Raw genomic sequence first — 13,980 nt, 5'->3', positions numbered from 1 at the left:
CATGACTAGTTAATGGGTGATGCCTTACCAAACTAAATTAAATTTAAAGTTAACACTGTGCAAAGCTACCTGGGCGACAGACAGTTAATTTAACAATTTCTGGTCAAAACTACATTAGCACTTTTTACAAAATTACACGTGTTTGAGGAAATGCATCACCTGTAGAAATCAGCCTGTGACAAAGAAATGACAGGAGGCTGTCTTATAAGGAGGGGAAATTTTATTTATAACACATGGTGCTGACAGGGAGTCTCCAGCTCAGCGTCTATATTACAAGGTTGATCTGCAAGGCTGCGCATTTACTGTACGGTATTTGGAAACCAAGATTGCAGTGGCACTATAAACACACGCTTGAAACAACAGATTCTTTCCCTTTTTTTTTTTTTCTTAATTTTCTTATAAAATGGTACAAACAACAATACAAAATATTTGTGCTGTTGACAATTTACAAAAAAGTCTTTTGACTTGATAACTGTGCAATTATTTTTTCAGCTTTTTTTCTCCTCCGTTTGAAACTACGTGAGTATGGTACACCAGAATCCCTTCTGAACTGCAACCTCGGTCATGCGGGCTGCGACACATTTTAAAATGTTGTATGGTTACTGTAATAGAACTCATCTGTCCATTATAAAAAGACACATGCAAAAAGCTCCAATTGTACAGTTACATTTTGCCTAACTTGGTCTGTTTAGCTGAAAGCAAATACTACATTATGTACACTTGGACTTGAGCAGTATTGGGAGAACTTGTTTGAAACACTGCGGCATGTCTTTGTAGTTCTGGCCATAGCAGAGCAAAAGTCTGGCTTCAGCTGGAGCCTCCCGTCATGTGTGTGTCCATCTTCAGGCAGTGTCCCGTGTGAGACTAAGTGTCCTTTAACTAACACCAGTCAGAGAGGCAGAATAGCTGTTGTTGACACAGCCAGAAGACATGGTTCGACTACAGCAGTGTAATAGTTCTTCCTTCATTCTATCATTTGCTAATACTCCCCTCACTTTAGCAAGGGAACGTCAATAAGACAAGTTGACCAAGTATGTAACAAGTAATGATCAATCTTTCTTAATTTCCCCTCACAAATTGCATTTAAATGGGGGTGCCAACTTTGACCGACTGCACTGATGATTTGCTGCCACGTGTCATTGCGAGTCGTAGATAACATTCAGCATCATAATGGCATTGTGTCATGTATGTATGTATGACACAGTTATAAAGGTCAGTTACCTTGTGTAAATTGTGTGTGTGTGTGTGTGAGGTGGCCTCCTGTCTCCTGTTAGGCCCTGAATCTGGTCTGAACGTCTTATTAGCGAGCACAAGCATTTCACTAAGCATGTGTTTATTTTGCAGGATGGCCATCGGTAATGTTGGAGCTCCACAGCTGAATTAGAGCAATGCTGAAAGGGTTCATATAATATGGAACACTCACATATATACAATAAGGCCTAGAGGAGTGAGTGTGTGCTAGGATAGACTGTACAAGTGGAACCGTTTCACCATGATGAAGCTAAACTTGACAGCGACACGAGTATGGCTGTAAGCTGAATCATACAGATTCTCTTAAATGCACATGGCTTTTTGTGGTGAAATATACATTGCCAAGTATTTCATTTTAAACACAACTGGAGTGAAAGAAAATGCAAAGACCACACAGAAACAGATAAGTCATGTTACCAAATGTATAAAAATGGTCTGAATATACAACATTTATATGTCAGAAATAATCACAAATAGCAGAAAGTAACAGCTGTGTTTATTTTGTGAAGATATTCTGTAGGCTGAAGAGCAGTCGGATAGAAAAGAGCTTATCCAGCAGCAAGTTGTGGAAACAACTCCTTCTCTGATGTTTACTGTGTTTCCGCTCTAAGCTGACAGCTATCCTGAAACTATCAGTTTCTACACCGCAAGGTGCAATTTGCACCAGTTTGTCTATTAATGTAAATCAAGAGATTCCTACCCTGTTTACCTTTTTAATTATACTATGACCTTTCCTGGTTTATAGTCAAATAAAACTCTCACACATATTTCTTTGTTATGGCATGATGAATATTTGCACTAACAGGCAAAATTTTCTATTTATATCTTCACAAGATAATTATTTTTCGTCCACTCTGAAACTATAGTTACAGTTTTTATTACCATTTCTGAAAACTAAAGATTGTTTTTACCTTCAGATATTCATATGAACCACGAGCAGGTGATAAACAGTTGAAAAGCAGCAGCAGAAAAAAGGGGATTGGAGTATCCTTCTCGTTACATTATCTGAAGAACACTGTCGTTTCTGAGATTTCCTCCAAGCATTCATCATATTCATAATTAATAGAAAATCTGGTCAGTCCACATCAAGTTGAAACTGCGAGGAGTGTTTCAATGGGTACTCAGAAGATAAGGAATGATTAAACCTTTCTATCATTCACCAGCATCTCCCTGGTCCCTCTGTGAAATGTTTTGCATATTTAAATAATTTAATACAAAGACTAAAGCTCTTTCTTCCCCAGTTCTCTACATGCAGGGGCCCCGAAATATGATCACAAAAGCCCATGGGTAGAGCTGCTTTTTCATTAACTTACAACAAAACTGTCTTTCAAAATGTCTTTTAAAGCGCTATTACTGAAGCTTTAGTTTTGCACGTCTGCTTTGATAAAATGCACAACTTCATAACAGACTTTCCCTTCCTCTAACTTCTTTTCAAAACCTCTTGAACTTGCAGCCAAAAAATTTTAGGAGAAAATTTCAGATGAATGAAATGCTGCCTGAAGAGAGACAGATTGTGAAGGCGCTAAATCCCTGGTTGAGGCTGAATACCCCCAGTCGCTGTGACAGGGACCAGCACCAAAGTTTGTATACTAAAAGTTTGCTTGCTGAGAAACAACAGTGAATCAACAAAAGGAAAAAAATAAAGAGAGAAAGGGACTTGTACAAGCTCACAACTCAGTATGTAACACTATCTGAGCTATTTGAAGTAATCCTGTGTTTTTTTTCCCCTCGTGTTTGTACAGTTTATATGGTTTTCTTTGACACATTTACCACACAATAACTGGTGCCATGTTAATTACCTTTGAGTGAAGGGATACATGCAAACCTTAAATGATCTTAAAGACAAAGTCTCCTTAAATAACCCTCATATGTACTTCATATACAGTAACATTATAGAGGTAACACACATGACTTGTCAATCTTCAAAATGTAGTAACAACCCTTTCAGGTGCAAATACTGAGAGCTCAAAACAAACACAGCTGCTATTGAAGCCACAATAAAAAAAGACACGCAATGCATTTCTTCTCTAAGACAGTCCCATAATGTATTTTGTAATTTCAGTAATCACATTCAAGTTGGCTGTGATCTAGGAGCACAGATATGCCTGACTTGAAAAGTTTATGATTTGTCCATAACTTACAGACACACTGTAGGCCTATGTACAGTACGTCTACATAAAGCGCCCTCGTAAGCCAGTCAATGCTCCTCTGAAACCAGCACTGACATCTCCTGCAGCTACCACAGCCCTGCAGGACGATAGAAATGATAAGGGAACGTCTGAGTTAAAGGGTCAGGGGTCATATGGGGGCATGTAAGCCCAGAAAATGGCAACCAATCCTGAGTTAGCGGGAGCCTGCTAAAATACGCACCACTGAAGGCACTTTTTAAACAACAGTGCTTCTGTTCTAAGTAATTCAAGTTCAAGAAAGAATAAACCAGGGCCCTCCGTGCACGAAGGACTTTCATATCTGTGTTCTTCTTTTTTTCCCTTTTGTTCCCCTCAGACAAAGCAAGCAGCTCAACCTAAAGCTTCTGCAGAGAGGCAGGCAGGGGCTGACAGCGAGGGAAAAGTGAAACCCCTCAGGAATAGGGAATGGCTCGAATTGAAGGGGAGTGGGGACAAAAAAAAAAGCTACAGAAACTAGAGGAAAACTAAATTTGACTAAATTCTACATCTAGCATAAAACCTGAAATGGAACAAAAGCAAAAGAGTTTGAAAATACAAACTATAAGTCCGTAATATATCCGTTTCAGTCGTAGACAGGCTTAGAGCAGGAGACGGTTGAGAAGAGCACCTGAAACTGACTCATGGCACTGGTCCTCTGTGGTGGGTTGATTGGTTGGTTGGTTGGTCAGTAGTTGGACAGTGGGAACATGTCATTGTTAACGTGTGTTCAATAAGGGTGTAATAGCCCCATGTGTTAGAGGGACAGAGCATGGCAGGCCAGCTGACGGGACGAGGGTGTGTGTGTGTGCATGTGTGACTGGGCAGATTTAATCCTCATCCCCTCCCCCGTACATATCGGCCAGCTTCTTGAAGCGGGGGCCCCAGTCGTTGAGGTAGTCATAGTCCTGGTCCCCCGTGCTGGAGGAGTTGAGGGAGCTGACAGAGCCGGCAGTAGAGCCGCTGCCCTCATAATCAAACACCAGCAGGGAGTCATATGGAGGAGCTGTGGGGTCATTGTCTGCTGCTCTCAGACCCTAAACATGACAAAGAGGAGGAAAGGTAGGGGTCAGTACTCACATGCTTGCAGTGGAGAATATGATAAAAATAAAAGGGCAGATTCATTAGTGAAGGAAAAGCAACAAGTTGTCAAAAACCAGCAATTTAGTATTGCACTCACAAGAATCAGATTTAAAAGAAAGTTCAGAATTAAAGCAGAGGCTGAGATATAAGCCTAACAGTTTGTGGCAAACTCTAAAAATGCTAGTTCCTACATGTACCCATATTTTCTAGGGCTGTCCCCGAATAAGGATTTAGATAGTCGAATCAGAATTGTCAAGTCCTGCCTTTAGTCGACTGATTGTCGAATCATATGTGTGCTTGTGCGGCGGCGATGGCGCAGGTGGGGGTGGGAGGTTCCCTTTTCCATACTTCACCGGTCTTGTGCAGAGTTTTACATGCATGACATGCGGTTTCTTGCTGGTCTAATTCAAGTAGGCTACTGTTTAGGACACAATATTCTTTGTGTTTCATCACTGGTGATCAATGATCCGAACGTCCCGCAATGTGACATCTAGGTACAACACCAGCGGATATGTTGATGTTTCTCTTCAGCAAGAATCAGGCTCCTCCCATCGAACCATAGAATTTCCGGACTATTCGGGGTCAGCCCTAATATTTTCCTTATAGCCTCCCTTCCTGGTAAACGCCTATGTCTTTCAAACTCAGTTTCTAATCCATGGGTTTTGTTATAATTTGGTAGTAATTTTTGTAGTAATTGATTCAGCATGGTCAAGGTGGAGGTTAATTTTATTTTTATTTTGTATACTGCTGAGTACTTTTATCTCTAATAATTATAATAATATTTCATAAGCTTATATTTGTATGTAAAATCTCAATCTGCTACTTCCAGTAACTAGCTAAATATAGTGGTCTACAAAGTACCACAAAAGGTAATACTTAAGTATCTCGGAATTGTACTTTCTGACACTGGTATTTATCAATTCTACCTTTGTAGTAGCCTTATGTTCAGTCTCATGTCTGCTTGAAAATACTGTATGCAGTTAAATAAAGGATACATGGCATTGTATATGGAAAAGTATTGAACATACATAGTATCACAGGTTGTATTGCACTCATACTGACAAAGCATAACAAAGCATGTAATTTTGTTTCTATGTTTGAATTTTGAAATGTAATATTCAATAAGCTACTTTTGGTGAATTTTGAATAAATAGTACAGTTCATTATGTAAACGTATCACCGGGGCAAGTTCCTATGGTAAAGCTTAGTGTATCTACATTATTATAACCTTTATTTAATCAGGTAGTCTCACTGAGATCAGGATATCTTTTGCAAGATTTACCTGAGTACAGCAGAAGAAATAGAACAGAGATAGGACACACAACCAAACAGCCAGTCACACACAAGCACAAACAAAAAGCAATGGTAAACAATCACACAGATCTCTAAAAATGGCCAAGATAAATTCTGTACTATATGTAGTGTGTACTTTTCAGCACAAACCTTTCTTTTAACACATCAATGGCTGATCAAAACATATTCATCAATATTTTGTTCCTGTTTCAGGGATAAGACGTGAAGGGGTCTGCATGTTGTCTGCCGGCACTCAAACCTGCACTTGTTTCTTAAAATGACAAATGAGGGCCATTGACCTGAAGGTTAGGAAGGTGAAGAGGATGGACTTCATCCACTTCACTCGAATACAGAGAGATGCTATGGGCAGAAACCTAAAAACCCTCAACCCCCAGGGGTGCAGTGTATGGCAGGAACACCTTGTGTTTGCTGTGTTTGTGTTTTACCAGACTGCTGGAGCAAGATCACGTACGTAGGTGTGTGTGTGTGTGTGTGTGTGTGTGTGTGTGAGAGAGAGAGAGAGAGAGAGAGAGTCAAGGCTGGATGGATCAAAGCTGAACAGCTGCCAACACCTCTCGAGTGTGAACGTGTTGTCACGAGTCTGTCAATCAGCATTTTCTCGCATCAGTCGCTGGAGTTGTGTGTGTTTGTCAGTGTGTGTGTGTTTGTGTGTGTGTGAATAAAGCTGGCACGGTGAGAGTAGCTGTAAAGTAAAACAAAACTCTATGTTGTTTTCATTTCCATACTGGAGTTTACATTTTGAACAGCATCCAGAAAGGAGTAATCATATTACATGTCAGATCGATGGAAAGTTAAAGTGAGAGGCCAGAACACTGACGGGGAACAATCTATTGAAGGTTAATCTTTGCATGCTAGATGTGACGTGCGTGTCCGTTGTGTGAGTGTAAATTCACCTCGTGGATGAAGTCCCCGATATCTCCAGGATGCGGCACGACAGGTCTGATTGGGTACTGGGACTCAGGGATGATGGGACGTTCATCTACTCTGCGGACACCAGGCGGCTTGCTGATGATGTGCTCCAAAGAGTCAGGCTGCTGCAGTTGGCTCAGGTCGTAGTCCTACACAGCCACAGGGGCATACAGATGTAAGTAGGCAGAGGAGGTCAACATAGAAAGCATGTGTGTATGGCTCAGGATCTCACCTGGTCCTCTTCTCCTCCTCCCTCTTCATCATATTTGAGGATGTTGTCTCTGACATCGTCTTCAGGGTCAATAAGCAGCTGCTTGGTCTGCCTCTCCTTCTCTCTGCGCTTGATCCACACCACAAACAACAGCACCATACCTGCACCGATGCACACACGAACACGATAAACCTATTGGTTTACACTGCAATAATCTGCATCACTTAACAAAACAGGCAATCAGGAAATACTAAGACTAAAAAACCTTGTCAAGAGATGCTGGAGAGGATTCCAGCAGTTGAGGCATTAATTCATTATACAAACTATTGCTCCTGTTGTTGTAGTATAGCCTGGAGAAGGTTTAATGACTGCACCCTGAACTGCACTTTTTTGACAGAAAGGCAAATAAAAGCCAATTACAGACAGCTTTAACTTCTTGTGTTGTATGTATTTGTAGGAGTGTCACATGTCTGAGAATTGTGAGGTGTCAGTGGGAGAATGCGATATGAACATCTGATACTCACTGAGCAGTATGATGATGCAGATGAGGATGGAGATAATGGCTCCTGTTCCCAGGCCAGCAGCTGCCACGGCCCCGAGAGTGGTGCAGTCTCCGTTTTCATCACATGGACACACCTTCACTTTGATGACTGACCTGTTGGACAATGGTGGGTTCCCCGAGTCCGACACAATTATAGGGACCTCATACACCCCCGGCTCTAAGTAAATCTGGTACCGCAGCCCTAGACGAGCGTAATCACCTAAGTAGAGTGAAGAGGAAAGAGAAACGTTACTAGATGTTACTCATCACATTTATTGAAATAATTTAACTCTACGTACATACTCTTATTTTCTACCTGGGGAACAAATGAACATCAAATTTTAGAGTTACTTCTGACCAAGATCTTAAAAATTGCTTCCACAAATGGCCAGACAAAATGGTTAAAATCAATATCACAGTATTTTTTTCATCATCAATATATATATCAATGTCACAAGATGTTATCATTGGTTTTCAATTAAATTTGCTTGAAATCATGAATTTGAATGACAGCATTTTATAAAAAATAAAAATAAAAAATGTTCATAATATCAAAACACTATTTCACTAAAAGTTGACTAACGATAATATTGAAGTACTGTCCAGTGCCCACTACGTTTAGTATAATGTGCAGTAAAGTACACATACATGTTGTTCTAAGTAAGTACTAAGTACTAAGCCCTATTCCACGCTGACACCTCCTCACCACTGATCCGAGAAATCGTCCAGTTGCGTCGGATGCTCGCAGGAAGGCTGGGTAGCTCAAAGACAAAGGGTCCAGCGTTGGGGTCTGTGTCTGCGTCAGCGGCAGTGATGTTGACACCGTGGACGTTCTTGTTTATCCGCTCACATATCTGAGACTCCCTGGGTATAAGCGCTGGGGGGTTGTCATTAATATCTATCAGATAGATCTGCAGTGTGCCTGTGCCGCTGGCTGGAGGAGAGCCTGGGAGCAGAAAGAGGAAAGAGAAAATAGTATCATGACGGGAGGGAAAGACGATGTGTGCAGTGAAAGGGACGACTGAAAGGGAAGAGGGAAGCTGAAGGTCGACAGAGGGAAGGCAAATAATGAAAGAGAATAAAAAGAGAGAGAAAATAAAGAAAAGAGAAAAGGTTAAAGAAACACTGTATTCACAATGAGGATATTAGAAGTAGGGATGTTTTAGAGCTTGAGGAGAATTTCTGCCCTTGACAGAAATACTTCTGACAGTTATGCTTTCCAGCTCCTCTTTCAGCCTTACAGCCAAATCAGACCAATCACAGTCGATCCAGATACAGACACAGCACATCCAATCGCCTAGAGAGGGCTTAGGTACAATAATGATGACTGTAACAGAATCAAACAAGTCCTTGTCTGTATGTATTTACACAATACTACAAGAGCTGTCTATGATTGTGAAGATAAAGGCAGTTGCCTCCAATATGAACAACGTATTTCTAAATTGTAGGTGAACGGGGTATTTTCATTGTGGTACAAACAGTCCTCCATTCATAAACACATACTCATAAATTAAAGGGGCCGTAGAATGTAAAACTATTTACCTTGGCCTAGTTGAATAAGAAGAGATCAGTACATGGAAGTGACATATCATGAGCCTCAATCGCCATTGTTTTTCTTCTTTATATGTAAATATTGTGCATGCAAAAAACTGGTGAAGCACAAAGAGTGACATAATAACTTGGATCATTAATATTTACACAGCTAACATTTACATGTACCAGCTGGAGGTTATTCAGTGTGTCTCACAGAAAGTGCCTTTACGGTTATGAAGGAAAGGTAAATATCTTCTGCTCTACCTCAGCTCTGTGATTTATGAAGTTTCCTGATGGACAGATTACTTTACTTTACTTGCTGCTGCTAACGGTAGCTGCGGTAATCAGCTGACTCTGATCCAGCGGTCCAGCTTCTGTACTAATGTTAGAGGTCTAAACACCAACACACCCCCAGAGCACCATTTCGGGCAGAATCAGCAATAGGATGGCTAGCTGCATGGCTGACTAGTTAGCAGCAGCTGCTGTTAGCAGTCGTTAGCAGCTAAAGTAGCGTTAACACGGACGGTTCCATGTAGGTCCAAAAATTACGTCAAAACCCTGTGACATCCCGTCGCACACGAGAGATGTAACCGTATTGCTTAGATTATAAACTTTCAGTGAATCTAAAACAACTATTCGCCGATCAGTGATGCTACTTAGGTGTTTGGCAGGTGAGCCTTGTAGGTGGGCAGATTAAATAGTGACGATCCGAGTCAGTCAAACACACTGAGCCATGAAACTTTTTGTTGGCGCAGGTATGCAGGTACCAGAATTACAGTGTTTCTGCCGTATGCCGTATGCTGCGCGATCATGCACAGTAGACACTGGTGCCAACAGGAAGTAACCCTGTAGTAGTATTTTATTGGTCCAAAACTGGCTTCACTGCTCTCCATTCAAATCAGTGGGGTGGCTTCATCCAGTAATATACTGTCTATGGCTAGGTCCTACACCTCTGCTGCGAATGTTCAGTGATTGTTCAGACAGAGGGTGAAAAAAGGTGCTACAGCAGTGGATAGTATGACAAAAATAATTTGTTTTTTGAACATTAAAGCATGGAAACATTGTCTAATAGAAACCCTAAATACAAGTATAACGCTGAAATTGAGCATTCTATGGCACCTTTAAGTGCTCATGTGTTAAGAGGATATCTCCACTACATGCTCACATACAGTACATACATACAAACATTACTCCCTGCTCACAGATAAGCACTCTTGAAATGTTACCAAACTTTCCAGGAACATTAGGAATATCTCCAAAGTCCTTAATTGTTAATAAAGCCATATGGAAGCAGTTTTGATGTTCCCACATAGCAGTCTATAGCAGCCTATAATATAATGTATGGTATTTATGTAACAGAGAGAATATACTTTCATTATCTCCAATAGAAATAGAAATGTATCAGATTTAGTCAAATAGATATTTTTTGTCTGGTTGAAGTTTGTGGATCCACTGCATTAAACTTTCTTACTCTTAAAGAGGTGGTATTATGCTTTTTGGCTTTTCCCTTCTCCTTTATTGAGTTATATCACTTTTTTGTGCATGTAACAGGTTTGCAAAGTGAAAAAGCCCAAAGTCCAGCCCAAAGGGAGTTCCCATCTCCCGCAGAAAGCACTGCTCTGAACTGCTTGAAAACAGCTTGTTTGTAGTCCAGCCCTTCACTTCCTTTACTTGTGACATCACAATGAAAACACGTCATAAAGCTTGCCAAGCGGCTAGGGGGTCAGGCACGCCCTCAAACCAAGCTAGTCTGAGTGGAGGCCCTTTGGCTCGACTCGCCTTTGTTTGGTTTTCCATTGTAGAAATGTTGTACCTGTACCTGCATTTTTTGTATCAACTCACCTCCATCGAGGTTCCAAGCAAGCTGAGGGATACTAAAATGTAATGAGACACTTAACCCCTAGTTACTCCAGAGGCGTGCGACCTCTGACATGTATAGCAATTGTAAGTTACTTTGGATAAAAGCATCAGTTAAATGAAATGAAAACAAGGTTACGGTTGCAGTCTGAAGCAGCTTTGATTTGGATCACACTACCTTGTTTCTTACAAAGGCCCTTCTCTGCTTCTGATTGGCTAGTAGTCCTTACCTGGGAACTGCGCATGTGCAACTCCCAACAAAGATTTTGTACAAGCAAGATGCATCACTCTGTAGCTCAAGAGCAGAGTGTACAACACATAGGGTGAAAAGAGGAGCTGCAGCAATGTGCAGTATGAGAAAAATATGGTGTTTTCTGAAAATTAAACCATGTCAAGCTGTTCTGGTACAACCCCTAAATAAGATTTTGAACCTGAAAATGAGCATAATACCACCTCTTCAAGGAATCTGTTGAACACAGATGTCTGTCACAGCATCTGTATCATTGAATGGGTTTATTATATCTGCAAATCACTTTAGCAACAATCTTATTATACATACAGATGCGCAGATGTGGCCAATTAGGCAGGTATTAAAGTTGTGATATTGTACTTTACACCACTGTTGCACCTAAGTCCATGTTGTAAGTCTATGAAAATAGTTATGGTAATTGGAGAAATGTGGTCTGACGTGACTGTAGGCATCCATTGCAGGTGCTGGTTCACTATAACAGTGTCAGCTTTGGACTGTAATAACATGCGCTGATGCACACAGACACACACACACCTCATCTGCAGACATAATCTTGAAGCCCTTTGCATTGATTGAACACAGCAACAGACCATCAGCAACAGCATTTACAGAGAATTGGGAGTTAAGAATAGACACTTTAAACAATCAGAAAACGAGATAGCAGAGTCGGGAGAAGAATGCATGAATGTGTATGTGTGTGGTAAAAAAATGCGGCACAGAGAAATCTGAAAAAAAAAAGGAGGAACGCTTGGCAGTATAAAGCTCAGGGTTGTTTATTGAGTGTGTGTCAGGGGGTGACGACCCTTAGCTGCCTCCAATTACGAGTCATTTCCCCGGCATGCCCCACTGGCTGAGCCATTGGATGGAATCAAGCGACCCCAGAGCCCATCTCTGGGATGAGATAAGGGCAATGTAATTTACAAAGATTTATGCAAAGCTGACAGATCTGCCAATTAAACATGGCAACAGAGCAAGACATTTGCCACAAGAAGAGTAAGACACAGTTAAACACAGCGGCTATGAGTGAGTTTATTGACAGTTTGAGCTCTGTCTGACTGGTAATACTACAATTAATGTTAATAATTGATTATTAAGTGATCAGTGATGGGTATGGCACTGGAGCTCTAGTAGAGTTTCACAAGTTTCAGCTGGGGTTTCAGAAAAATACACAACTACAAAGGAGTCTTCATATTTTTAAAGTCTGGGTGAAGATCCAGTGTAAGGTTTATTAGTCAAGTGAAACTTATCCACCTTTTTCATCTAATAGTTTGTTTTGTCAGAACTGGAACATTAACATAAAAACTAAATAAGGCCGGTCAAATTCTGTACAGCGGTAGCACTCAAAGTTGTCCCACCATACCAGGAGAAAGCCGCACCTTTGACATGGTTGAATCACACTTAAGCTAGATTTATACTTCTGTGTCGAATCTATGCGTAGCCCTGTACCCTACGCCGTAGCCTACGGCGTAAACAAGTGTTATGCTCAGCGAATACGCAAGGGACTGCTAGGGGCCATGTGACAAAAAAAATGTAATAAGAGGTGTAGGCTCTGTGCGGACAACCGCATGCCTCCCATTTTTTGTGACAAGTCCGCGTGGTCACACTATGCTCACTACGCTACCAAGGCACCAACCGATCTATTGCACGTGTGTGGAAAATGTAACTACACGTCGCGGTGGACCAACTGTCATTGGTCGGCCGGCAAACCACAACACAGTGGACGCTATAGCGCTACCGCCAACTAGCATTTTGGAGGTGTAATTGCAGAACGACGCAGACACCAACACACAAGTGTGTAGCCTTTCTAATGACCAGCAGTGGATGACTACACTGGTTGCAAAAAGAAGTCCAATTTCATTAAAGTCTATCACAAAATTGACCCTTGATTTATTACCTCTGTAAACACTTTACTAATAAGTTTATGATCTCAATTGCTAGTTTTAAGTCTTCTTCAATCCAGCATGATGTTCATTTAGTAAATTATGGTCCCATTTAGAGTAAAAAATACAATAAAGCAGGATATGCTTTAGCTACTTTCTGATTGACAGATTGCTACCACGGCGACCTTTTTATAGTAACATTTGATTTGATTGTTACTATTTAAAAGTGGAGTAAGTGATTCTAGAGAAATCTAACATGTCAAATACCATAATATAGAGCAAACAACAACACATCAAGTAATGTAACAAAATGTTAGCTAGTTGTGGGTTAGCATACTGTCATTACAGTTGCTGCTGTGAAGCTAATGTGCAGAGAGGACGAGATGGTCCCAGAGCCAGCACAACAGCTCCAAACAGCAATACTCACAACTTTCCTGCTACTATAGCTAACATCACAACAACAGCATGTCTTGGCAAAGGAGAAAGTAAGCTGAATGTCTGTGGGCAAGTCATGTAACGTTACCTGACACACAAATCATGGTTGGAACGGCTAGAATAGTGTTGTGTGGTGGGGTGCAGACCACTTTGTTTGTTTCCCATTTACAGAGCCAAGTCTGTGTACAAACACCAGATTTTTTTTTCAGCGCACACACAGAAAGGACAGCTAGCTGGCAGTGAGCAGATATACGCTGAATTTGACAAAAAGACATGTATTAGATTAGAATTGCTAACTCCACCTTTAAACATCTTCTAGCAATTTCATTATAAGTGGATTCTTGCACACACATAATGTACAGATTTAAATCCAAATTTAACACATGTACTGTACATTCTGAACCATGAGCACATGTGGTTCATAAACACAGGTTCAAACACACACACACACACGTACGCACACGCACACAAACATAAACACACACTAAGGCTTTCCCATTCTGCTGCTTTGTTAATCCCAGCCATGTATGGGGGACATGTGGAAGCAGCTT

At 41.0% G+C, this 13,980-nt stretch overlaps 1 protein-coding gene across 1 annotated transcript in view; it reads right to left on the bottom strand.

Moving 5' to 3' along the window:
- Nucleotides 1–202: 202 nt before the first annotated feature.
- Nucleotides 203–13,980, bottom strand: part of LOC119905739 (cadherin-4-like) — a 262,027-nt gene continuing 248,249 nt past the window's right edge. The window contains exons 13-17 of the mRNA XM_038723025.1: nt 8,181–8,420; nt 7,458–7,694; nt 6,955–7,094; nt 6,707–6,871; nt 203–4,453 (exon numbers count right to left, since the gene is read on the bottom strand). Of these exons, the coding sequence (XP_038578953.1) occupies nt 4,247–4,453; nt 6,707–6,871; nt 6,955–7,094; nt 7,458–7,694; nt 8,181–8,420 (989 nt within the window). The 3' untranslated portion in view covers nt 203–4,246. The remainder of the gene's footprint in view (nt 4,454–6,706; nt 6,872–6,954; nt 7,095–7,457; nt 7,695–8,180; nt 8,421–13,980) is intronic.

Source organism: Micropterus salmoides, unplaced genomic scaffold (genome assembly GCF_014851395.1).
Source record: "Micropterus salmoides isolate LMB-PRFRI ecotype aquatic unplaced genomic scaffold, ASM1485139v1 Ms_hic_scaffold_16, whole genome shotgun sequence".
NCBI classification, from domain to species: Eukaryota; Metazoa; Chordata; class Actinopteri; order Centrarchiformes; family Centrarchidae; genus Micropterus; species Micropterus salmoides.
The sequence above is the reverse complement of the archived record's forward strand: the minus strand, read 5'-3'. Positions and strand labels throughout refer to the sequence as shown.